A 25,460-nucleotide genomic window follows, 5' to 3' on the forward strand; every position below is an offset into this window, starting at 1 on the left:
AAACGTTAAGAAGATACGCCCAAGAGAATGGTGTCAAAAAGATATTTGTATCACTAGATATTCCCCTGATACGATCTCAAACCCCAAGATATCTTCAACTGCCTTATGGGTTGTCGGTGAAGGTGCTCAATTCCAAAATTCCACAGCTGTATATCATATTCCATAAAACAAGTTGTTAGACACAAATACATTTAATAAATAATATTACACACAATACTGCAAATTAATCTCTCCTAAAAGGGCCTCTGGCAAGAAAACTATATGAGAGGGCGGTCATTTATATCCCTCCATGCGGAGTTTTACTTGAATCAAATTTAAAGCTACATTAGTAACATGGAAGATTTGATTTTTTAATTTATTCGTAGAGGTATTTCATTGTTAGAAACCACAATAATTCAGGGATACAGCTGGGTGGAGGGTTATACACGATTTCGCCCTTAAAGTGAAATCAAATATAATACCTATAGAATCTCCGACAAATGAAGGATTCTACAAATAAAACTTAATAATATCATGATAAATTTACTGATACATAAATACATACATACAAGACCTATTTACTACAAGTCGTGGACAATTGCAAAAGCCTAATTAACGCCAAATACAGATGGCAACCAGGTACACAGTTATTAGAATATCAGTTTAAAACGCCTTAAGCTAACCACTCGTATAAATTTAATATAAATGTATAAATTCAAAGCTCGGATAATATCTGTATTATTGCACTGAAAACCCCATTGATTTAATAATTGCTTCGACAATGGAGAAAATACCATACGTAGGTGTACATTTTACATGCAATAAATTACAAACAAAATTGAAAAGAGCTTCGTTATAGTAACTGTAGAAAAATAAAATCAGTAGATAATCTATAGAAATACATTTTACATTTACAATGCGTGCAGAATTAACAGATAGAAATAAAATTAAAATGTATTCAAGCATTTAGTGTTCCCAAACTGCCACTAGGTACTACAGACTTATAGGCACCACGACACCAATGCGCCAGTCCCTATGCAGGGACACTGCTGACAGTACTATGACATCTATGATATAAAGAATAAAGTGCAATCAAAAGCTTATTAAGAAAGAGAACTACTATATTTGATAAATCAGCCAATAAATTATTCAATCGTACATCGACAATGAAATAATGGCAAGGCATTCAGAACTCCACAGAAAACCACAAAGTTAATGTAATGATGAGTATGTTAGTAATTTTGTTCATGGCGCTAGGCTAATTTAGGTATATAAGTAATAGATATTATAGGTACGTATAATTCGATTAAATACACTCCTTCACTTCACTGCATTTTCTATATATAGAATTTAGTTTATTTTACATTTAAAAATCATCTTAAAAGTGTCCTGTATAAAGTTAAAATAACAAGCACCAATAAAAAGTCCAATCTCAAAGTACATTATTTATGAAAGATTTAAATAAATCGTAAATTGTATAGACGTTGGCACCAACCAGGACAAAGTGTTGTTAGTTAACAAACGATTTGTTAATCTTTGGTCTTGTTATTTTATTGCGTTATCATGTTAGGTATCAAAGCACCCTGAGGTACACAAAAGTCAAATATTTCATACTTCTAAGTCCAACCTAGCAAGCCGCAAAATGTACAACAATAACGTACGTAAAATAGGTAAATGAAACGACAGTTACCGTTAGCACACATGATGACATCTTATTACAACCCTAAAAGGGATTTACCAAAACTATATAAGGGTCAGATCAAAAGTTTTCGAATCGCACAACAGAAAACTGCACCACTGAAGTTAGGGCATGTGACAACCATACAAAGTGCCAAATTTGATCGTAAGGTCCATATTAGGGTTTCTGGTTTCTCGACCTTTTTTATTTCTCGAGGCACGGGAACTCTCGACCATTATTTCTTATTCTCGAGTATCTCAAGAAATTTTGAAAGTTTCAAAATACATGATGTTATTTTAATTTTTTTTTATTACAAAACAGATGCATGGGAGTCGTAGGTGAGATCAATAATCATAAAAATGGTAAATGTTTAAGTCAACAACAAACCAAAAAAAACTATAGGTGCAGGCGTGAGCGTCGGCGATGTAATATGCTATAGTGTATTTCTTTAGGTATTTAACAAAATATAAGCAAACCACAACATGGTGTTTTATTAGGCAAGAATATTCAAGTGAATTAATTTAACTCGATGTGACAAACTTACAGAAGATTTACTACGTAATATACTTACTCAACGCAACAATAATGCTGCTAAAATTGAGCTATTTTGCCTATAGGAATATATCGGGATGATTTGATTTATTAATAGTAAATTAGTTTTGTAATATTTGTTATTACATGGCCCCGTAATTCGTCTTTGAGCATTAGAAATAAGATAAGCGATCTAATCTTTTCGTGTCTTTTTATTGAAAAACACGTTTGAAAAATAAGTCGCGGCAAATATGTAACAATTATAAATCATAAACGATTACTTACATTATTTTGCTTTCATAAGTAATAGTTACTATTTTTTTAAGCGTTTTTAATAAAAGACGCGTCAAGATTGTTAACATTTTTCTAATTCTAGGAAGCATAGTAATGAACCTTAAACAAGACGAATTCTTTAGACATTTGATGGTGGTAGTTCAAAAGTTACATAATATGAAAATCTGTTGTTATTATTTGGTTGGTTAACTAATAAATGATTAAGTACCTGAAAATGGGAAAAAAATATTGTTTACATTTAACTACCTAAAGGAATACACTATAGACACAACACGTGTTATACACGTTTCTTTTTACTGTAACAAGAGATTTATTTCTCGAGTTCTCGAGGCATTGACTTTTTTTTCCCGCCTCGGCGAAGGACGAATTTCTCGAGATTTCCCGCCTCGAGAATTCTTGAGCAGAAACCCTAGTCCATATTAATATTTTATATGCATCCTTTTCGTGTATCCGATATGAGATTCAGAGTAACTTCGTTTTGGTATCCATTATATCAAAGAAAATTTGAAATAGAGGTGGATTGTTCAAGAAAATTGACATTTGAACTTTAATATCTAATATCCAATAGGGTTGAATATCATAACTGCCATTTATGGTTGCACATGCGGTAAAGGGTTAATTAATCCCTAACAGTTTTAGACCCACAACTATAATAGTACATTACGATACAAGTGCGAAAAATAGGAAATTCGAAACGAGTGGCGATAAACTAAAACACGACCGAAGGGAGTGTTTTAAATCGACACGAGTTGCGAATTACCTATTCGCACATGTATCGTACAACGTTTTACAGTACATATAGCCCTTTAAATGTTCGACACAGTAACGTAATATGCTACTTCTCGCACTAGTGCTATAAAGTAGCCCCATATGTACTGTAAACTACTTTATACTATACATTCAACTCGCAATGGAAACGGAAGTGCGAAAGGATGTAAATATTGGAAAACTATATATATTTGGTATTGCTACAAAGACGTTTCGAAATGCACAAGATAGCATTTAGAGGTTCATGGAACCTGATAATGGCATCACATCACTGCGAGCTAAACATATCGGCACCGATGTTAATAGAGGCTCGCAAGCCGTGACCCGTGGATTCGATGGCGGAGTTTAAAGAGCTGGACCTCTGTCAGCTGGTAGTCAACCATATCAAATTTGTAAAAGTTGTGATAAATGATAAAAAATAATTACAAAAATGAACTTTTCATTAAAAAACCTTAAAAAATGATCAAATGCCAGCCATGTGCCCAAGTCAAACTTGAGATTTGTAATAAAAACCAAACTGAACTAAATAATCTGTACTTATTTTAACGTTATATTTGAAATAGACTATTTATTTACAACAATTTAATATTTATGTACACAGATAGTATGTTATACATTAAACATTTTATCATATTTAACATTCCCATTTTAAGACACATACAATTTACAAAACCAATCAACCTAACAAAAACACATCTAATTTAATTTAACTAACATGTAGGAAATGCCACAGTTTCATACTAAACCAACTACATAGTAACCAACAGTTTTCGGAAGTTGAAAATATTCTAAACGATAAAAACGACTGTAATCCTACTAGCAAGTTATAATTTTATCTCTAATTATTGGTCTATGTTTATGCTCAGCACTTCTTTTATGAATTCTCAGTACTTTTCCATATGTGATGACGATGAGGTTCAATTCCTACCGGTGAAATGAAAATTGTAGTGGACCAACCCGATAGGGCTTCACGGCACTTTTCTGTTTGATTCAATGTAAGATTTAATATAGAATAAATAAATAAAAATGGCGTAACCCTGTTTACCTATGAACGACCTCAGTTAAAATAGGAAAATGTTTCGTTATGTTGGGTTACCGCAAATTTTACGTTATGCTTACGAGGAGCCGATTGAACAATACAAATTTAATATATACACTCATCAGCATCACGTTTTAATCAACTTCGATACCACATTTAGTTAAGACGTCCTTCTGACGATAATCATTATTTTTTAAATAACGCACCGACATAATCGTCCTAGCAGAAATGTAACCTTTTCGACACGTTTCGATATGTCTAACAACTTTATTCACTAAGTCGACAACGATACGGGGATGCAAAATTGAAATCATTAAAATGTAAAGTTTAATTTATTGCTTTGTTCAAGACGGCAGTTGCGCACCGGACAATCGTTAGATTAAACTAAAACTTCCTAACCTAGAACTATCTTTTGGCGGTACGCGGAGCGAATCGTGGGCGACACGACCGTTAGTCATTTAGCGAGGGCGAGTCGTCGCAGGCGGGCGCGCGACCGTCACACTCGCAAACTCGGCTCGACGGCCCCCGCGGCCGGCGCGTCCAGCGCCACCAGCCCGAGGAGGCGGCTCAGGCGCGAGTCGTCGCTCGTCTTCAGAGCGTCCTCGCCGGAACAGTCCGCCGGGGACGCTCGGCTCGCTCTCGGGAGCGGAGCGGGGTCCCGGCGGCGGCGGCGGCGCTAGCACAGGCCGTGCAGGCGGCGCTGCGCGGGCTGCGGCCGCGCGGCCGCCAGCAGGCGCAGCAGCGGCCGCCCGCAGAACGCCACCAGCCCGCCGGCGCCCGCCCAGCGCGCCGCCGCCGCCTCCTCCACCTCCGCGATGCGGTTGAGCGAGCGCGACTCGCGCAACCGGGACTCCTTGCGGGCCGCGCGGCGCCGCCGGCCGGTCGTGGCGCCGCCCTGCTGGCGCGCGTCGCCGGCCGCGCCGCCGCCGGAGTCGGCGCCGGCGCCGGGCGCGCCCGCGAGCGTGGCGCGGCCGGAGGGGCGAGCGCCGCGGCCGCCGGCGCCGGCGCCGCGCTCCTGGCTGTCGCTGGAGTCGTCGTGCGAGTCCCGGCGCGCGCGCTCGGGCGGCGCGTCGTTCTGCTCCGCGGCGCGCTTCTTCTTCTCGGAGTCGTCGTCGGAGAGATCGGAGGAGGAGCAGGAGCCGGCGCGCGGGCGGCGGCGGCGCACGTCGAGGCGCTGGCGGCGCGCGGGCGGCGGCGCGGGGGGCACGCGCGGGGGCGTGTCGGCGCTCTCCGCCGCGGCCGCCGGCGCCGCCTCTGAGCTCTCCGTCGGTGCCAAGGAAGGATCCGTCAGGTTATCTTCTAGATTCACCTGAAGAGATAATTCAGATTAACTGGAAACTAATACTTTTAATACCTACTGATAAGTTCATAGTTCAATAGCGTACATGAGTAGCTGCACAGGATTAATCCCATTATTTGTCTCAATTCTCGAGCATAAAAGGGCTCATACGCGCATGCAGTTGCAACCGCAGCATTAAGCCTGAAGTCTGCCCGCAATTATATTCTTAACACTATACTCGCTTTTGATTCACGTTACATACGGACCCGTGTGAGCGTGCTCGTCCTCATTACATGCGGAGCACGGCCACCGTCGTCCTCACTATACACACGTTACATACGGACCCGGGTGAGCGTGCTCGTCCTCATTACACGCGGAGCACGGCCACCGTCGTCCTCACTATACACACGTTACATACGGACCCGGGTGAGCGTGCTCGTCCTCATTACACACGGAGCACGGCCACCGTCGTCCTCACTATACACACGTTACATACGGACCCGGGTGAGCGTGCTCGTCCTCATTACACGCGGAGCACGGCCACCGTCGTCCTCACTATACACACGTTACATACGGACCCGGGTGAGCGTGCTCGTCCTCATTACACGCGGAGCACGGCCACCGTCGTCCTCACTATACACACGTTACATACGGACCCGGGTGAGCGTGCTCGTCCTCATTACACACGGAGCACGGCCACCGTCGTCCTCACTATACACACGTTACATACGGACCCGGGTGAGCGTGCTCGTCCTCATTACACGCGGAGCACGGCCACCGTCGTCCTCACTATACACACGTTACATACGGACCCGGGTGAGCTGCTCGTCCTCATTACACACGGAGCACGGCCACCGTCGTCCTCACTATACACACGTTACATACGGACCCGGGTGAGCTGCTCGTCCTCATTACACACGGAGCACGGCCACCGTCGTCCTCACTATACACACGTTACATACGGACCCGGGTGAGCTGCTCGTCCTCATTACACACGGAGCACGGCCACCGTCGTCCTCACTATACACACGTTACATACGGACCCGGGTGAGCGTGACGGCGAGCGCGGCGGGCGGGCGCGCGACCCGCAGCCGGCCCTCGGAGCGCGAGCCGCGGCGCGCGTCCACCACGCGTGCGCCGGGGCTACTCTCCTCGTCGTCTTCTTCTTCGCGAACTATGCTGCACTTTCGTGACCTCTGTGAAACATAAAAGGGTTAGAATGTGCTTAATTAATTATATATATATATTTGTGTTAATGTTATATCTACTTTTATTCTATATAATAATGTAAGAGTGCGTCAATGGACGCGGGGCCAGTCAGACCGCGAGGCCGTAGGCGGTGGCCTACGTCGCCTACGCCTAACGCCGCCTCTGGGAAAAAGTCTGAGAAATTAAATAATATCTTGCAATTCTCTCTCACATTCGCGCGCCTGTTAGCCACAGTTAGCCTCCTCGCTTCGTTCGTCGTGGCACATATCTTTTAACTCTGGTAGAATATCGTGAAAACTACCTAGTATCCACCAATGTACGGTCACGTCTGAAAATATCGATACGAAAAATGTGTCAAACATATGTATACATGACTTTATTGCCCATATATTAAGGTATTGTATACATATTGTGGCATTTTTTTCGTATCGATATTTTCAGACGTGACTGTACTTTGCGTCAACTAGTTTTGACTGAAACATCCGAGTTACAACTAGTGAAAATGCGTTTCGGAAAACTAGTTTTACTAGTGAAAACGGGTTTTCATTTTTACTAATGCGTTCCATAACTCTTCAAGTGGCATATGTCGTTTTTGAGTTATTGGAACTTTGATTTTATTCAATTAATCAAATTTGAAATTTGAATGACATAATCGGTTGGAAGTCGACGGCCTACCACTCCAAGGGATAAAATAAGTTTTTACCAGGCAAACCGCGTTTTCACTAAAAACTGGTTTTTATGTTAGCATATAGCACATTCTATGAAAATTACTATTTGTAATACTTATTAGGTTCCTATCTGTTCATCACACAAACATAACCCGAGGTTTGCTTAACTCAACAGTAATTTGACTAATCAGATACTAAATTGTCAGTCATAGTCAAAATTTTAAATTATCAACAATATTAAATAAATATTAAATTAATTTATCTAGCTGTCTACGATTTAGTAACTCTAAGCACATATTAATGCAATAACCAATTTACCAAATGACTTAAACTAGTGCAAAATGCCTTTCCAACTTGAAACTTATTTCTATTCAAATAAGGTTGTATTTAAAAGTAATAGGACAACCATTGTAAAGTAGAGACTTACTAAGTATTGATTCCCTAAGTAACCTAAGATCAGGCTGCAGTCAAAAAAATATTTAAGATATGGTTACCCTGATAATTTTCCCGCCGTCTCCATGCTCGTTTTAGTTGGTTATTGTCTGCTCAGCTTCTTGTTCGCTATAGTTTTTTCGAAAATCGCCAGGACAGAGGAGAAATTTATTGTATGAAAACTTGCAACTTAAAATGCACTTCTTATCGAAACTACTGCACGTAAAATGAACTCAAAATTAGTCCATCGGCTCAAATTTTTGCAAGCTTTCTGATGGTTTTCCACACGATTCCTACAAATATAAAATAAATTCAGCTTACCCCTCTCAACCCCCTAAATTTCCCCCCAAAATAAGAAATAAGCAGTTTTGACTTATTTACAATATTAGTGGCGGTAATTACTATAACTGTTCCAAATTTTAGCTGTCTCCGTCAAACAGTCTCTGAGAAAATCGCATATCACCGATTTGCAAAACCAAAGTGATTCCATAAGTGTTCCGTGAACAAAGTTTTGTACGGAAGACTAAAAAGCGCAAAAAAGAAAAACACGTAATGTCGTGCGTCGTAGCGCCAAAATAATCACATTTTTTGTTCCCCTTCAAAACCCGACACACTGAATAACATTAGGACATGAAACAATTATCATAATCATCACCCCTCGCTACGCTCGGCCGTCTATATCTACTGGCTTGCAACCCTTCGTTTCCCGTCCGCTATAGTAATGTAGTATTTAATTTTTAGACAATACGTACAGATGAAGCGTTTTGTGGCAAGCGAGGTGCGATGCGATGTTTGAACGGGATCGTCGTCGTGACACATTTAGCACCTCGGGCCTTCGGGCCAAGTTTTGTTCTTGCTTGAGTGAAGGAATATCTTCATTGTTAGATGTGATACTTACGGGGGGAGCATCCTGTGGTGTGCGAGGCGCGGTGGGGAGCGGCGGCGGCGCCAGCAGATTGTTTGAACGGGACCCTCCTCGCGACACACCTAGCACCTCGGGCCTTCGGGCCAAGTTTTCTTCTTGCCTGAACAAATAAACATCTTGTTTTGCAAAGATGATTGCACAAATAGCGGGAACGAGGGCTTGGGGCTGTGGGTGATTTTATCGAGGTTTGATTTAAAACGTTATGCTTTAATAACAATTTTTGGAAGGCTAAACAGAAGAGTCATGTATTGTAGGGGCGCCTCTAACTCAAACTGAGGGCCTACCGCGAAACATGAAAATCGGAATTCCGTTATCGGCCTCTCCATCACTCTTGCATATTCGAGCGAGAGAGACAGATAACGAAATTTTGATTTACGCATTTCGCGGTAGGCCTCTTTAAACAAACCGCCTTAATATATCAATGTCATAGTGAAAAATTCTCAAAAAACTGTTTAAGGCATAGTATGAATGAGTTACTCTACGAATTGATGTAAAGTAGAATATGTGTTAGAAATGCTCTCTGGGGGCAGAACAGTGCACTAATACTCCTTATTATATAGGCACAATTTGAATACCCACAACATCCAAGCAAGTCGCACTTTCGAGCAATGCCAAAGGTTGCAAGGAGAGTCCAGATAACATTGGCTGATTTACAGGCTAGCCGTTTCTGCAGCTTGGCCTTGCATGGGAACGCGCCTCGATCGGACGGTCCGGCCTTCGGCCGTTTGTCCACTTGCAAACTCTGCTCTCTCATACTCGTAGCTCGCTCTTCGGGGCATTAAAACACTTGGCCATTATCTTGTCTGTAGCTTAGCCTTTGCGGAGCTTAGCCGTCAGCCTCCATCTGGGGGTTCGATTCCAAGCTGTACTATCCTGCCGTACGGCCTTCGTTCTTGCACGGGAAGCCATCGAGATTAGACGCTCCGAGTTTTCTGTCCTAGGTGGAGGTCGGCTTTCGGCCTTGCTTTATAATTATAACACATAGGTGTATTGGCATTAGTTCATGAACGAGCTCCATTCTGATGAAGGTCGGCTATTGGACTCTCTACTAGAAGCTTCTCTGATACAACCTACCAATTTTTTTATTTAGCACTGCCCCTGCTTGAATTGGGTGATTAGAAACAAAAACATACAGCATGGGTAAATCTAAAATTTTAATCATACATGGAACTGAAAACACTTCGTCGTCTCTTCATAAATTTTGAGACAACACAAAATTTCGTAAAAGTTACGAAGGTCAATTAAATAATTTTCGAAATATGTCATATTATTCCCTTTATTTAATTTTTTTCCTCTTCTTTTTTTTAACGTTAGGCTTTTTACAATATGTATATAAAAGTAAAATATAAAAACACAAAACAATACAAAAAATATAAACACCTAAAAAACCTAACCTAGGGTGCCGCCAGCAGCGGGGCAGGTCCCAAGCTGCCGGTGGTCAGGGCCGCAGAGAGAGGAACCGCCGGACTATCCGTGCCGTGTCCAAGGTCACCGCCTGCCATCTGACCTTTGATCCAAACGCCTAGCGAGAGTCTCTCAAGGTGTTGGTCGAGACTCTTCGCTATGAGACCGTTCGCTGAAACGACTATCGGGACAATGATCGTCGAATCAACATCCCACGTGGCTGTTATCTCGTGAGCCAAGTCTAGGTACTTACTGGACTTGTCCTTCTCGGCTTTCACGAGATTCTCATCATGGGAGATGGTGATGTCGACGAGCACGGCCCAGCGTTACAAATATTTCATATTATTATTATTACCTTTTCTCAAACTTGTAATGAAATGTTGACATGACTTACTTCAAATTAGGTCCGGAAATACCACATATCAGGTGCGATTAGTGAAGATGATATGTAAAGGAATTTCATACAGCCTTACATACCTAGGCCTGAAAGGCAACCTTCTTTTGTTTTTAAACGTCAAATTATGGCACATCTTGGCATTCTACCTTAAAAAACCTATAAGAAAAATTCTGCCATTATGCTTTTTTGTCTTTTTCTTTTTTGTGTTTGTTAAATATTATTCCGCGGTTCCAAATGGGAACGAAAATTTGATTATTTTTGCGCTACGACGCACGGTTTAGGAGATACAGCCCTATAAAGATTTTTGCATGACTGAAAAAAAAACTTTTCAGGGCTGTATCTCCTAAACCGTACGTCGTAGCGCAAAATGTATCAAATTTTCGTTCCCCTTTGAAACCCGACGCACTGCATAACCTATCACATTAGAACATGAAACAATCATCATCATCATCATCCTATTTTTTTATTATTATTTCATTGCAAGTTTGAGAAAAGCACTAAGTATACAAATCTCTGCGAGAAACGGGGTGGCCGGCCGCATATCCCTATCTAACTTCCCTACGCTCGGCCGTCTATATCTACGTGGCCTACAACTCTTCGTTTCCGGTCCTCTATAGTAATGTACTATTAATCAACTCCGTAAGTTATAAAAATAAATGTAGTTGATTTCTAGGTTTTTGATAAAAGAGTGCGCGACTTATTTTACGGAATCATTGTTTCTTTTATGCTGTTAGCGGCAAAATGTGGATGAAATTGACATAAGGTTTTTAGGCCCTTTTCACCTTTTTCTTAAAAAAAATGAATCAGCAATCAAATTAACAATTACATTTTGTAATTGTAATAGAAATTAAATTTAGTAATTGTAATTCAATTACCTTTTGCTCATCACTGGTATTGACACTGCTGTCCACGTTCTACTGGTCCTAAGCGACAATTTGAGGCACAACCCGGTTTAAAATGGTACATTATTGCAGAGGCCGGGAAAGAACAATTCGTGGATGAGTTCTGAGACAAATAAGACTAATCCACGAATGCTGTTCCTGCCGAGGCATATACAATATACATTAACCCCCTTATTCATAAACGTGTACTAAAGTTACGAAATGTTACGATGCCGCTGATCATCGTTTGTCCCTTTCCATCATACCAATACGTCGGAAACGGACAAACGATGATCAGCGGCATCGTAACTTTAGTAAACGTTTATGGATAAGGGGGATAGTGCTTTTCTCCAAACATGTGAGGAAATAAGGTAAAATAATCATAATTTAAGCATGAACCAGCCCGCAAATCCAAAACGTCAAAAACAATTTCCTTCTTAAATTATTTTTTATTAGTTATATTATTATTAATTTAATATTTAAGCCATTTAATTCCTTTACAATACATTCCATAATTAAATTAACAAATAATACACAACAACAACACAACAAATCAACACACAACAACACAACAGACAAACAAACAACACAACAGACAATAAATCAATTATGAATTACATTAATAAATTAAATAAAATATTATTAAACTAATTTATATGCATATTCAAATCAGTAATAATTTTATACAATAAATTTAGTATTTTTTATTATTAAAAACCTCTTGACGAGTAAATGCCTCCTCCATTTTAATCCACATTTCCCTGTCTTGGGCTATTGTTACCCAGTCGCTGGCAAACTTTTTTATTTCTGCGGTCATCATATTTCGAGTGGGCGGCCTGACTGTCTTTTACTGGGAGGTCCGGCCCATGTAGTGACTCTTTTTGTCCATTTTCGTTGTTTATTCGTGCCACATGGACAGCCCACTTCCATTTTAGTTTCTTGCATTGCGATAGTGCCTCGATAACTTTAGTCTTTTCTCTTATAACCGTATGGCGTTTTTTGTCTTGAAGTTTTAGGTTCATGATGCTCTGCTCCATGGCTCTTTGGCAAGTCATAATTTTTAGGGTTCCGTAGCCAAATGGCAAAAAACGGAACCCTTATAGATTCGTCATGTCCGTCTGTCTGTCCGATTATGTCACCGCCACTTTTTCTTTTCGTATATGCATTATATATCCATGTTTGGCTTGCGTAAGAAAGACAAGGTAGGAGACTCAGAATAATAAATAAAGCATAGAAGCCGGGCAAAAATGCTTCGCAAACATGTATACCCGTCCTTTACTTCCTTACGAATTAGATAATGTGTCGAAAAGAGATGCATATATGTTTGTTATTCCTCATTTACGTAGGCTGTCACAAGTTTTGTGCTTTGCTATGGATGTTCTGTGTCGACTTTTCATATCGATAAATTATGCGCTTATGTGCTATGTTTAAAAAAATATTACGAAATCGGTACATAAATAATATTAAGTAACAAAATATACAAGGCAATATACATATTACATATACATCACTAGAGATGTACGAGATACCCTATAAAATTATCTAAAATACAAGATACTAGTAAGTCAAATATTTAATATCAGATAAAAGATGCGTTTGGGAATAGTATTTGAAATACTTCTTTCTAAATAGCTTTTTAAGGTATTTATAGTAAGTTCGCCCTTTGTACAATTTTTAATGAGCAATGAAGTTTAAATAACAAACTAAGTAACTAATTTGTCTTAAAAAAATCTTAAAATGTTGAATTTGGTTTTTGTGCTTTTTCCATAAAAACAATTAATGATTTTTTTTTTAAAAACCGCACCCGTGGCGGATATATGTAGTATGCCAAAAAATCACAAATAATTCGTAGCATAACTATCTGCGAGGATATTACCGTATTTGTTGTGGTTCTTGAGATATTTTGATATTTTGTTCCGGATCCATAGTTTTGTTCCGGATAAATAGCTTTATCGCTATCCTATTTACTTGACATTTCTGCCAAGAATTTGGCAGACAACTCTGCTCCTATTGAGCAGCCCAGTGTGAGCTTGGAATTGGTTCCAGTCATAACCAATGATTTAAACTAGCTGTTAAGACAAAAGATTCTGTCTCTGGCAATTTAGTTTTAAATAAATATAATGAAAAATACTGTAAACATGGAAAGTATATCCACCTGGTGCATCAAAACATTCAATGTATTAGAGGAAAAGATTTACAGATTGAACTTTTTATGAACGATTTTTATGTTGATATTTTATGTATTACTGAACATTGGTTAACAAATAATGAATTAATGCCTCAATTTAATAATCATCAGGTGGGAAGTTCGTTCACCAGAATTAGTTCCATACATGGTGGGTCGTTAATTATATTAAATAGTCAGTTAAAATTTAAGGAACGTAAGGATATTGTATCCATGTCTGTTGAACGGACTATAGAACTAAGTGCAGTAGAATTGGAGCAATTTATTGTTGTCTGTGTGTATAGGCCGCCATTAAGTAATTTTGAAATATTTGAAAGCGTAATGGATTCTGTGCTACTTAAAATATCATCTTCTAGTAAGAAATTATTTATATGCGGCGACTTTAATGTAAATATTTTGGAAAATTCAACAATGTCTTGTAGATTGTTGAATCTATTCAAATCTGGTAATCTCAACCACATGTTTATGGAGCCTACTAGAGTGACTGCTACTAGTGCAACCTGTATAGATAATATTTTCACTGATATTGTTCCTATTACTAAAAAAGTTATCAGTAATTTAGAATCAGACCACTTAGGTCAATTAATGGTATTTGAGACATTAAGGAAAAATACTTTGAGAAAACAAATAACTTTTGTACCAGTAACCTCGGACCGCGTAGAAAGAATGAAGCAAAGTCTAGTTCAGGCGCTACCCTTTTTGTCTTCCGATATGGGTCCAAATAGTATGTATAATTCATTCTTTCACACTTTTATGGATCATTATAATGCGATATTTACTTCAAAATCGGTCATAGTTAGTGGTGCATCAGTTTTTAGTGAGTGGGCTACTGCGGACTTACATCAACGAAGACGTGCACTGTATGCCTTGTATGAGGAACGGCGGTTTAACACGAGTGATGAATTTAAAGAACATGTCAAGCAATATTCGAAAAAGTTTAAAATAGATTGTCATATAGCTAAGCGAAATTATCTAAGTCAAAGAATAAAAAATAGTCCCAACATTATTAAAGCAACCTGGAAAGTAATCAATGTGGAGACTGGTCGCTCGAAACACAGAGTGAATGATTTTAAACTAAATTTTGATAACAAAATTATAGATTCCAATTTAGAAGTAGCTACAGAATTTGAAAATTTTTTCACTGACGTACCAGTTTTCACAACTAAGGATTTAAATTCATCACCCTCATCTGCTGTTACTCTATTAAAAGATAACGCTCCAGAGTGTTGTGGAGATTTTCATTTTGAACGTGTTTGTACCTCCGATGTAGTAAAGGCGTTTAATTCGGTTAATGTCAAAAAAACGAATGACCTCTGGGGAGTCTCTGTCCATGCTGTCAAATCCTTAGTAGAAATTATAGCGCCTGACTTAGTAATTATATTTAACAACAGAGTTGATTGCGGCGAGTTTCCTGATTTAATGAAACATAGTAAAATAACTCCTTTATTTAAATCGGGTAGCAACTCTGACCCCACTAACTTTAGAAAAATTAATTCTTTCTCAATTAGTACGACATTTTAACGTCAATAATTTAATGCATAATAAGCAGTTTGGTTTTACACGGGGTCGCTCGACAACCGATGCTGGTGTTGAGCTAATTAAGCATATCTTCGATGCCTGGGAGGAGTCACGAGATGCTATAGGTATCTTCTGTGATTTGTCTAAGGCCTTCGACTGCGTTTGTCATGAAACATTAATCAGGAAACTACACTATTATGGAGTTAGAGGAGCGGCACTGGATTTACTTAAGTCCTACTTAAATGGTAGAATACAAAGGGTCGATGTGAATGGACAGCGATCACCGGGGTCATTGGTCTCTATGGGTGTACCACAGGGGTCAATATTGGGACCTTTCCTGTTCCTTATCTACATAAATGACTTGCCATTCCTTGTAAAGACCCACCATGATATAGTATTGTTTGCAGACGACACTTCACTTATTTTCAAAGTCAAACGACAGCAACAAGCTTACAATGATGTAAACGATGCTATTTCTAAAGTAGTAAATTGGTTCAATGTTAATAATTTATTGTTAAATGAGAATAAGACTAAATGTATTAAGTTTGTCACTAGTAATGTAAGGCATGTACAAACAAGTGTCATTGTGAAGGATGAGGAATTGGAATTAGTTGATAGTACAGTTTTTCTTGGTATAACTTTAGATTCTAAACTCCAGTGGGGTCCCCATATTGCTACTCTTTCGAATAGACTGAGTTCTGCAGCTTTTGCAGTAAGCAAAATCCGTCAGTTAACTGATGTCAAAACAGCTCGATTAGTATATTTTAGTTACTTCCATAGCATTATGTCATATGGTATTTTACTGTGGGGTGGTGCTTCAGAGATAAATACCATTTTTGTTCTGCAGAAGAGGGCTATTCGAGCAATATATAAAATGAACCATAGAGACTCACTGAGAGGTAAATTTAAGGAAATTGACATCATGACAGTGCACTGTCAATACATTTATGAGAATATTCTGTATGTGCATAAAAATATTGCCGATTTTAAGAAAAATTGTGACATTCATAATATTAATACTAGAAATAAACATAAGCTCGCCGTGCCCTTCACTCGGCTCCATAAAATTAAAAAATCATTCATGGGTAATTGTGTGAGATTTTATAATAAACTTCCAAACCGTATTACTGAGTTACCAATTAATAAATTTAAGAATCATGTAAAGCGTAAACTTATTTCTAAAGCTTATTATACCACACAAGACTACATGAATGATAAAACAACGTGGGATTAATTGTGATTCGAAATGATTAATTATTTATTATATTTGAATAATGATGATGAAATGGATATTCCAATGCATGTATTTCCTTTGTTGTTTTTATTATATTTGTTTGACATTTAGAATTTATTCTAGAAACAATCTAGACTAGTATTTTTTATACATTTTTTTTTGTATGACTGTATTTTGTGAAAGTTTTAGTATTAAATTTGATCTATGAATTATATTCATTAGTATTATATATAGAATAATATTTACACCATCAATAAATTGCTCTGATAATTAGATTAAGATAATTATATGTAATACTGTCTTACTATTCATAAGTGCTTGTTGCTAGGCCTACATGAATAAAGTATATTTGAATTGAATTGAATTGAACATACATTTTTTTTGAAAAAAAATCATAACTCTACCATTTTCAACTCAAATCGTGTGAAACTTATAACTTAGCATAAACACACTGAGCAAAACCCATTTCAATCAAAAAAATTTTAAAATGTTGAATTTGGTTTTTGTGCTTTTTCCATAGAAACAATTAATGATTTAAAAAAAAACCGCACCCGTGGCGGATATATGTAGTATGCCAAAAAATCACAAATAATTCGTAGTATAACCACCTGCGAGGAAATTACGGTTTGTTTTGCGGTTCTTGAGTAATGATGATTTCTTGTTCCTGCTCCATACATTTATTTTGAAAAAAAATCGTAACTCCACAATTTTCATTCCAAATCGACTAAAATTCATAGGTTACCATAACAATGCTGGGCAAAACCCATTTTAATCAAAAAAACGTAAAAATAACAACTTCGGTTTCTATGTCAATGAAAGCCGAATTTCAGCCCACAGTGCGAGGGTGCGGAGTGTTACGGTCGGCAACGCGCATGTAACTGCAAGCGTACACAGGCTACGGAGACTGCTTACCATCAGACGGACCCTATGCTTGTTTGCCACCGACGTAGTATTAAAAAAACAGCTAATGACTGGACTCTAAAAATAAACCTACCTTTTAGCTCTAAGCTTCCTCTCAGCTAGCAAATAATACGTAGCAGTTATGTGATTGTATTCATTCTTCTCCAGCGCCTCCAATATCTGTTCCTTGGTCGCCACGCTGACCATTCTCTGCATGATGTTAGCGCGGTCTTCCTCGGATAATTGTTCTCTAGTCACGAGTGGAGTGTCACACTCGTGTGATGGCGCAGACTCGCCGCCGGTCACCCATGGGTCGGCGGATATCTCGGCAAGGGTTGCACGCTTCTCTGGCTCGCGGACTAGCATGCGCCCGATTAGCCTGGGGGCAAATGTAAATTAGAGAGCGAATATATGGTATAAAACGATGCTTTCAGACTGTGTATTAATTATCTCGAAATTTTGCAAGACTTACGAACTCTTAAAGCTGGGTCCACACTTGTATCATTTTGTCGTATCGTAATCGTATCTCATGATCATGCATCGCGCCGTATCTGATCGCGCGCCCCTCGATCAGATACGCGTATCATGAGCAGTAAATATGGACGAGTTTTGACACTGTATCCATCCGATCCATCTCGAGTCGGTTTTTCTTCGATCATCAAAGGGGATACGATACGGACACGCTTTTGACAAGTTTGTACAAGCCTATGCAAGCACCGATCAGATCAGTGCAGTGTTGTCGTAGCTAGGGTTGCCATCCGTCCGGGTTTCCCCGGATTTGTCCTAGTTTAGAGGACATCCGGGGGGGACTTCATTTGTAGTCCGGGTTTAAAAATTTAAAGTATTAGGCCGCCCGCGACACACGCACAACTTGTTTAAAAAACCTGTTGACATGTCCGGGTTCTGGACTCTAAAATCCAGGGTTTTCACGCGTCCTAGTTTCCAAATTTTAGAGATGGCAAGGGCAACCCTAGTCGTAGCAATAGTTTCGTCTGTTTATATATTGTATTGTGTTATAATGTGGATATTTGTTGTTTAACCTCCTTGTTATAATAGTCGGTCAAACATATTGTAAGTAAAACTACGGAACCCTAAAAAGGGCGCGAAATTCAAATTTTATATGGTACGATACATTTTTTAATTTTTTAAATATGCCGCTTTTTTATACTGACGGAAATGGCTTGACAGATTATAAAACAGGTGAGCGATCTCAGCAGGAGACATTTTTGAACAGCACGCAGCTCAGGGGGCTTAGCCAAGATGCCAATCGTTTGCGCAATGAAAACGGAATGCTTTATGTTTCTCTATAACTCTTACATATTAGTGAGATAGAGACACAGGATAGCGGTTCGTTGTTGTAGCGCAAACAATTGGCATCTTGGCTAGGCACCTTGTATAGTCGCAGAACATAAAGGCAAAATGATACGGTATGTTACGATACGATGCTAGTCATACGGTATGCGAATGCGCAAAGTGAGCGTCCATACTTAATGACACGGCGTTATGATACGCTGACGCTAAGGTAATTGGACGCATTTTTTCATGCCACGATGCTAGTAATACGGCATGTTCAAAGTGACCGTCCATACTTAGGATACGGGAGCTCGATACGATACGCATGATCGTGATCGGCAACATGATACAAATGTGGACTCAGCTTAAGGGATCAAGCGACGTCCGAAACGTCATCGTTTAGGTGAAATATAGTATGCGAAAATTTTAATGTCTGCAGTTTCATAAGAAAGTGTTGATAATATTGATGAAATTACAGGTAATTTATATACATTATGCTACAGTAGACTGCTGAGTTAAATTATTGTCCAAGTTGACAGTGGATCGCGTGATTGGCGTGATTATTGCCACTTATGCCATTAGAAAATCACTAGCCTCATGCTTTACTTACTTTTTACAACCTGTTGATATATGCGGTGGAATTGTGTATTTACAGTCCATAATCATCGTTAGCGTTTCACTGTCATTGGCTTCTTGGAATGGAGCTTGCCCGCACACGAGCATGTAAAGGATAACCCCGAGCGACCACACGTCCACAGCGGGCGCGTCGTACGAGTCCCCTAACAAAATCTCAGGAGCAGAATACGCTAGGGAACCACAGGAAGTCTCTAGTTTTTGTCCAGGACAAAATTTATTGCTAAAACCAAAGTCAGTCAATTTCACTACACCTAATCTTTCGAAGAAAACTACATTTTCAGGTTTCAGGTCTCGATGCACGACATGTAACCTGCAACAAAGAAAATAACACCGATTATTGACGCGACGTAAACCTTGTAATGATCAGTAATCATTTGTGTACTTTGTCTTCCCGAAAAACCCATAATCAACTAGCCTTTTAACTAGTTAAAAATAACAACAATGTTGGGCATCAATAGCAAGAACGTGACTTTAAGTTAGCAATTTAAATCATGGTTTTATCAAAGAATAGTAAATTATAAAGAATGCTAATGGTATGCTAAATTGCTAATCGTGATTTCACTCAACCTCCTAAATGTTCCTGGTTGCATCTTAATAGGTTCGCACCCGATTAGCTACGAAATTCAAATAATACATTTAAATACAGTAGATTTACCATTTTCATCAATATCCCCACAAATCTAGCCAGCAGTACGTTGATAAATACAATTCTCGTTGTAAAAAAAAATCAGAGCACAACAAAAATAAGGAAACCTGTTCTTCAGACATGGTATGGGCATGCATTTACGAACATTATACGTTTCAAGAACGTGCAAGTCATTTTTGACGTTCCGTACCCAAAGGGTAAAAACGGGACCCTATTACTAAGACCCCTGTATGTCTGTCTGTCTGTCACCATCAGGCTGTATATTATGAACCGTGATACAACAAATACGAAACCCTCGGTGAGCGAGTCCGACTCAACCGACTTATCTGGTTTTATTTGTTACGCATCACCAGTTTTGAAATTTTAGCACATATATTTTAAGACCCGACTTTAATAACGAGATTTAAAGTATTTCCTAAACACGATATTTTTATTACCACCTACTCTTTGCTTTTTCTCACCTGTGGCAGTAAGAGATTGCACGAACTATTTGGCGGAAATAATTGCGGGCCAGAGATTCCGACAAGCCAGACTCGTGCCTCATGATGTAGTCGTACAAGTCGCCGCCGTCGCCCAGCTCCAGGATCAAGTACAATTTGGTTTGCGTGTTTATTACTTCATATAATCTTACTACGTTGGGATGTTGGACTAATTTCATGCAGTGAACCTGAAACAATACGTTTAAATTTTACAAGCCCCACGGCGGTCAGGGCCACTATCCGCAGTATCCGCGCCTATTGAATTGCAATACAACTAGTATTGCAATTCAGGGGGGGTAATGCTGTCAGCATCTAATACGGCACCTTGCCGAGGGGTGGTTTTTATTTTAGTTTAGGGGTTTTTCTAATTATTAATATTAATTTAGGTTATTTTCATTGGGTTAGTTCATAAGCTTTAACTATGCGGTGACCCACATGCTATGACTATCACTACTTTACCATCAGGTACAATCATAATCCAACACAAAGGGTAATGATCAGCACTTGGGTCACCAGGCTGGGGTTGTCATAGTCATCGTTTTTCAGAATTACGGGTAATAAGTAGTTTCATTTTGATTTATTCAGAATCCTCAAATTTGAAATATGGAGCACTTATTAATAATAACAACCAACTTCATGTTTTAAAAATGTTAAACAATTAATTTGTCATATACTCTACACTTCCTGTTATACTAGAAAGTAAAAGTATTCTTTGAGGATATTATAAGTTTCTAATAATAATAATAAGCTCCAAGGGCAGCTTGTGGCGAGCTGAATGGGAAGTGACGTCCCTTGGGTCCCATACCTCCGAGTTGGTCAGGCCCCTCCCTCTTGCTTGCCTTCATTGGCCGGCTGGAGTGAACACTGAGCAGGGGCCGCTGGACTCTCACCTCTGGCTTGCCTTTACCGGCCGTCCAGAGTGGGGTGTCAGAGCTATATGCTCGCATGGTGGAAGTGAAATATGCATAAGACGCGAGTTGGCACAGTGGCTGTTTACAGTATAGAAAGCGGTACGCCTCTCCACACCCTGAGCCGCTCACGCAATGTTGTCTCCTTGTCACCACCTGCCCACTTTTTTCATGTTTTTAAACATATGATTATGGCAGGTGCCATAGTCTTCTTCATAGTCCCGGTTACCTGTGCACTAGTATTTCAACCCAATAGCCCTGTTTCTTTTTGCCCCTTTTTTACAATAGCCCTACACTAGCCGGGGCTTAAGGACTTATTTCCTTAACAACGAGAGGGGGATGCATCGTGATGTGGTGGCAGTAGACAGGAACCTTACGCCGCTCTCCTTGGCAAACGAGAACTGGCACAAACCTGTACTGTGGGTCGCAAGGCGGCATGGGCGAGTAAGGTGCTACAAGGGCGGTTCTACAAGGCCCTCCCTCACGGGACGCGACGTGGACCTGCTCGCTCTTTGGAGAAAACGAGGGTTTTATCTGTGTAATTGCGGACGAAGTTATGATAACGAACAACTATCGGAAATATAACCAGAAGGACTGTACTGTACTGAGTTACATGCGGCACCGGCAGGAACACAACACTATAAATAGGGTCTAGTGTTATTTACAGCCCCAGCTACTTCTCTGCAGCAGTGCAATTCTACTCAGTTGGTTGGTGGTCACATTTGATGGGTTTTAGGCAACCGTTAACTAGGCGGCAGGACTCGTTGAGAGCTATGTCAACCTGGCCAGTGTGTGAAGAATTTTTCCAGACTGGGCATGCATATTCTCCAGTGGAGAAGCTGAGAGTGAGAGCCGTAAGAGCCGTTGTGCGTAGGGTATGTGGGGTGCCACCCATGGTACTGGTGATATGGTGTAAGATGTTGTTCCTAGCCACTACTTTCTGTTTGGTATTGAGGCAGTGAGCTTTGTAGGTCAGTGACCGGTCAGCGTCACCTCTAGGTAATTAGGGGTGGCAGTGTGTTCTAGCCGGCTGCCTTCCCAAACGATATTCAGCTGTCTGGTGGCCTGGCTGTTTCTTAGGTGGAAGACACAAACCTGTGTTTTCGATAGGTTCAGTTTAAGCTGATTTTCTTTATAATTATAATTTAACAACACTTTAACTCCCCAAAACCTGCCAGATAGGTAGAATTATAGTCTGTTCTTTTAATCCGTAGACTAAAATGACAACCACAAATGTCAAACGAAAAAATTATGTGACCAGCTTTAAACAAATAGTGCTGATCTTTGATTTCAGTTTGTGAATAACCGATAAATATTAAATTAATTTTAGTTCAAAATAAACAATTAATGAAATCTACTCACTACATGATAGGAAGTAAACAATAAATAAAATCTACTCACTACTAATCCACTCAAACATTTAAAAATTGCATTATGAGCTTCGAGGTGACTGTTAATCTTACAATAAAATCGCTTTTAAATATTAGAAATATTGTGTTTACAAATATTTCTAATATACAGACAGAGAGAATATTTTAGACCTGGATACAAACTTTCTAAATGCCTCAAAATGGTGTTACATGCCTATATAAGTAACTCCCAATAGTTTATTTTCGGTTAGTACCGGTTGTAGCACATCACTATTTATAAGACGTAAAAAACCAGCAACACATGAAATGTCATTTTAGTCTATGGGATAAAAAATAGACTATAGTATTGAAGAACAAGTGGAAATAAAACAACTTTTACTAAAGTAATGAATGTAGCTAAGTATATTAACATTTTTAAATTATTGAATGGAGTAAAAATAATTTGTTTGTAAGCACAAACACAGGAAGATAACATTATACAAAACAGAACAATAAAGGAGGAGAAAGTGCCACAAAATGGTCATGATGCTGGCAACCTGTACTGATTTTCTTTTATTGTTATTGTTTTTAATCAGAGATTGTATTATGTAATAAAATTGCAGAAAGGTAACTCTGAACTTTACACTTGCAATAGCTGGAGTTGGTCCACTCATTCATGATTCCTTACTTTATATACATTTATCACAAATAACTACTATTCTTAATACATTTAGAGCCAGCGAGTGCTATGCACTACAAACTTAGCTGATAACATACAAAATCCCGTTTAAAAACAGTGACAATGAACAGAGAACCTGACTATCGGGTCACTGGCATTGAATGTATAAAGCAAACATAAGAAAAATCCAGGGTTCTCTTCATTATTAATTGAGGTTCCTGCACTCTCCTTCCTTGCACCTTGCACTCACTAGGTGGGAGCTCTTTGATAATGAAATATGAATAAGTAGAAAAAATATCTTACCTCTTGAAATAAATGTGATGTAGAAACATCATCTAATTTACTCTTATCTATGACTTTTACGGCAACTTTTTCTCCAGTGAAGACATGCCGAGCCAGCTTGACCACAGCAAAATGCCCAGAACCCAGGGTATCCAGGAGGTCATACAACCCAGCAATTTTGGTCTCATATGGACCTCCTGCCATACCCACTCCACCTCCAGCGCCTCCTCCGTTGTTATTCATTTTATCTCTTAAACAAACATACACATTAGAATTCAGTTTGAGTATGACATCCTTTTTAGTATAAAAACAAACCAACTAGATAGTGTCAAAAGGAGTTTATAATCTAAAATCAGAATAATAAAATTATGAATTTTAAGTACCTAATACTTTCTAGTAGTTATTTAAATGAACAAAATTCACCCATTAAATGAAAACATCAATGATGATCAAATATGCTAAGTGACAATGGTGAAAAAATTTCAAATTCTGATTGCAATAAAATACACATAAATATTTACATAATAGGTACGGTTATACTGTTGTTGATAAGTTCATGTTTATCAAAAAAATATGGGGGATGAAGGCAGGCATTAGACTCATGACCTAGTTTATGATATTACTAATGTATTTGGCATACAATTCGACACATACTGTATAATGTAGTACATATATAAGTGCCATGCTAATATTAAAATACTTGCTTACCTACGTGGAGAATTTTATTATTTTATAATAAGCAGAGAAAACCAACACTATAGGGTATAATCCCCATCAACTTCCTTCACGTGTCATAGTTGATAATTTCAGAGCCACACTAACATAATTTGAAATAGTAATTAGTATTTGAAACAACAAAATCGCATTATTTAGTTATAAAATTGTAATATCGAACGTAAGTAAAAATTGATTGAAGTCACAATTTCGCCATTTCACAAAACCAGTTCAGAAACGCTGGCACTAGTCGTACTATGCTATTCTTGGCTTCGTTTGGGACTCTAGCCGGCAGATTTTTGAACGTTTTAACCTTTATGTACACTCCGTAATTGGAGCAGGAAAGTTCATGGAAATTTAGGCTATTATTTTACGGCCATTCACTAAAATATGCACCCATTAAACATTGAACACTATAATACATGAAATATATAATACATAATGAACCTATTTCTAATCATTTAGGAATTACGGAAGCTTGATGACGTAAATTTAATAGTGTATAACGGCCTGAGTACAAAGTTAAACTTTATTAAATTTAGCTGTAGCAACAATTTTGTAATCACTGCGTGAAGGCATAGACATACAATATAACCGTGAAGGTGTACACATGGAGATATAAAGTGGAGCAAACTCTAACTGTTTTTGTTATAGTAAATTGAACCTTATCACTGAGGCAGAAAAGTGTTCTTACCAGACTAGAGAAAACGGTCCCCTTGAGATAGCAAAAGTAGGGCGCGGTGTCACTCGCACATATTGCCAATGTTAAAAACATACCATTGTGGTAGTATTTATATCAATATACTAGTGAAATTAAAGACTTTCTTATACTATTTTAGTGTTATATACAGAGTGCGGTTCTCAAATCATTTAAGTAATTTGTAAATAATTATGATGTCAATATTATTAACTGAATAAACCAAACATGTGCGAGTGCGAGTAGTTCGAAAAACTCGCGTGGCTAGAAGATGTTGATGTCAACTTTAGACAGTCTTCTTCGAGACCACGGGGACAACGCCGTCCTCGGAACGTCGGACGTAAACATAAAACTGAATACGCGATTAAGTCCCGTTTATATTAGTTAATCATTTATACATGGAGATATAAAGGAGTAAGAGTGACAGAGAAAGATGCTCGCAATTTGCGAACTTCG

General features: G+C 38.9%; 1 protein-coding gene across 2 annotated transcripts; it reads right to left on the minus strand.

The window, feature by feature from the left end:
* Positions 1 to 172: 172 nt before the first annotated feature.
* LOC133523491 (SNF-related serine/threonine-protein kinase) lies at positions 173 to 24,814 on the minus strand. 2 transcript variants are annotated; one of them, XM_061859121.1, is made up of 8 exons: positions 24,306 to 24,814; positions 23,615 to 23,843; positions 20,358 to 20,563; positions 19,225 to 19,560; positions 17,416 to 17,700; positions 8,776 to 8,902; positions 6,612 to 6,764; positions 173 to 5,598 (listed from the first exon to the last, which is right to left on the minus strand). In XM_061859121.1, exons 2-8 carry the CDS (start codon positions 23,834 to 23,836, stop codon positions 4,966 to 4,968), a joined length of 1,962 nt encoding a protein of 653 aa, XP_061715105.1. In that variant the 5' UTR covers positions 23,837 to 23,843; positions 24,306 to 24,814; the 3' UTR covers positions 173 to 4,965. The 2 variants fall into 2 exon arrangements, with proteins under 2 accessions (XP_061715105.1, XP_061715104.1); XM_061859120.1 differs by having other exon boundaries at positions 23,615 to 23,841; positions 24,302 to 24,813.
* Between the last annotated feature and the right edge of the window lie 646 nt (positions 24,815 to 25,460).

The sequence above is a fragment of the Cydia pomonella genome, chromosome 12, assembly GCF_033807575.1.
Source record: "Cydia pomonella isolate Wapato2018A chromosome 12, ilCydPomo1, whole genome shotgun sequence".
NCBI lineage: Eukaryota > Metazoa > Arthropoda > Insecta > Lepidoptera > Tortricidae > Cydia > Cydia pomonella.

Coding starts and splice junctions, on each gene's coding strand:
- LOC133523491 (XM_061859121.1), bottom strand. CDS start 23,836: ATGAATAACAACGGAGGAGGCGCTGGAGGTGGAGTGGGTATGGCAGGA. Junction 20,564..23,614: donor CATCACATTTATTTCAAGAG/GTAAGATATTTT, acceptor GTATTGTTTCAG/GTTCACTGCATGAAATTAGT. Junction 5,599..6,611: donor TCGCCGTCACGCTCACCCGG/GTCCGTATGTAA, acceptor TTATCTCTTCAG/GTGAATCTAGAAGATAACCT.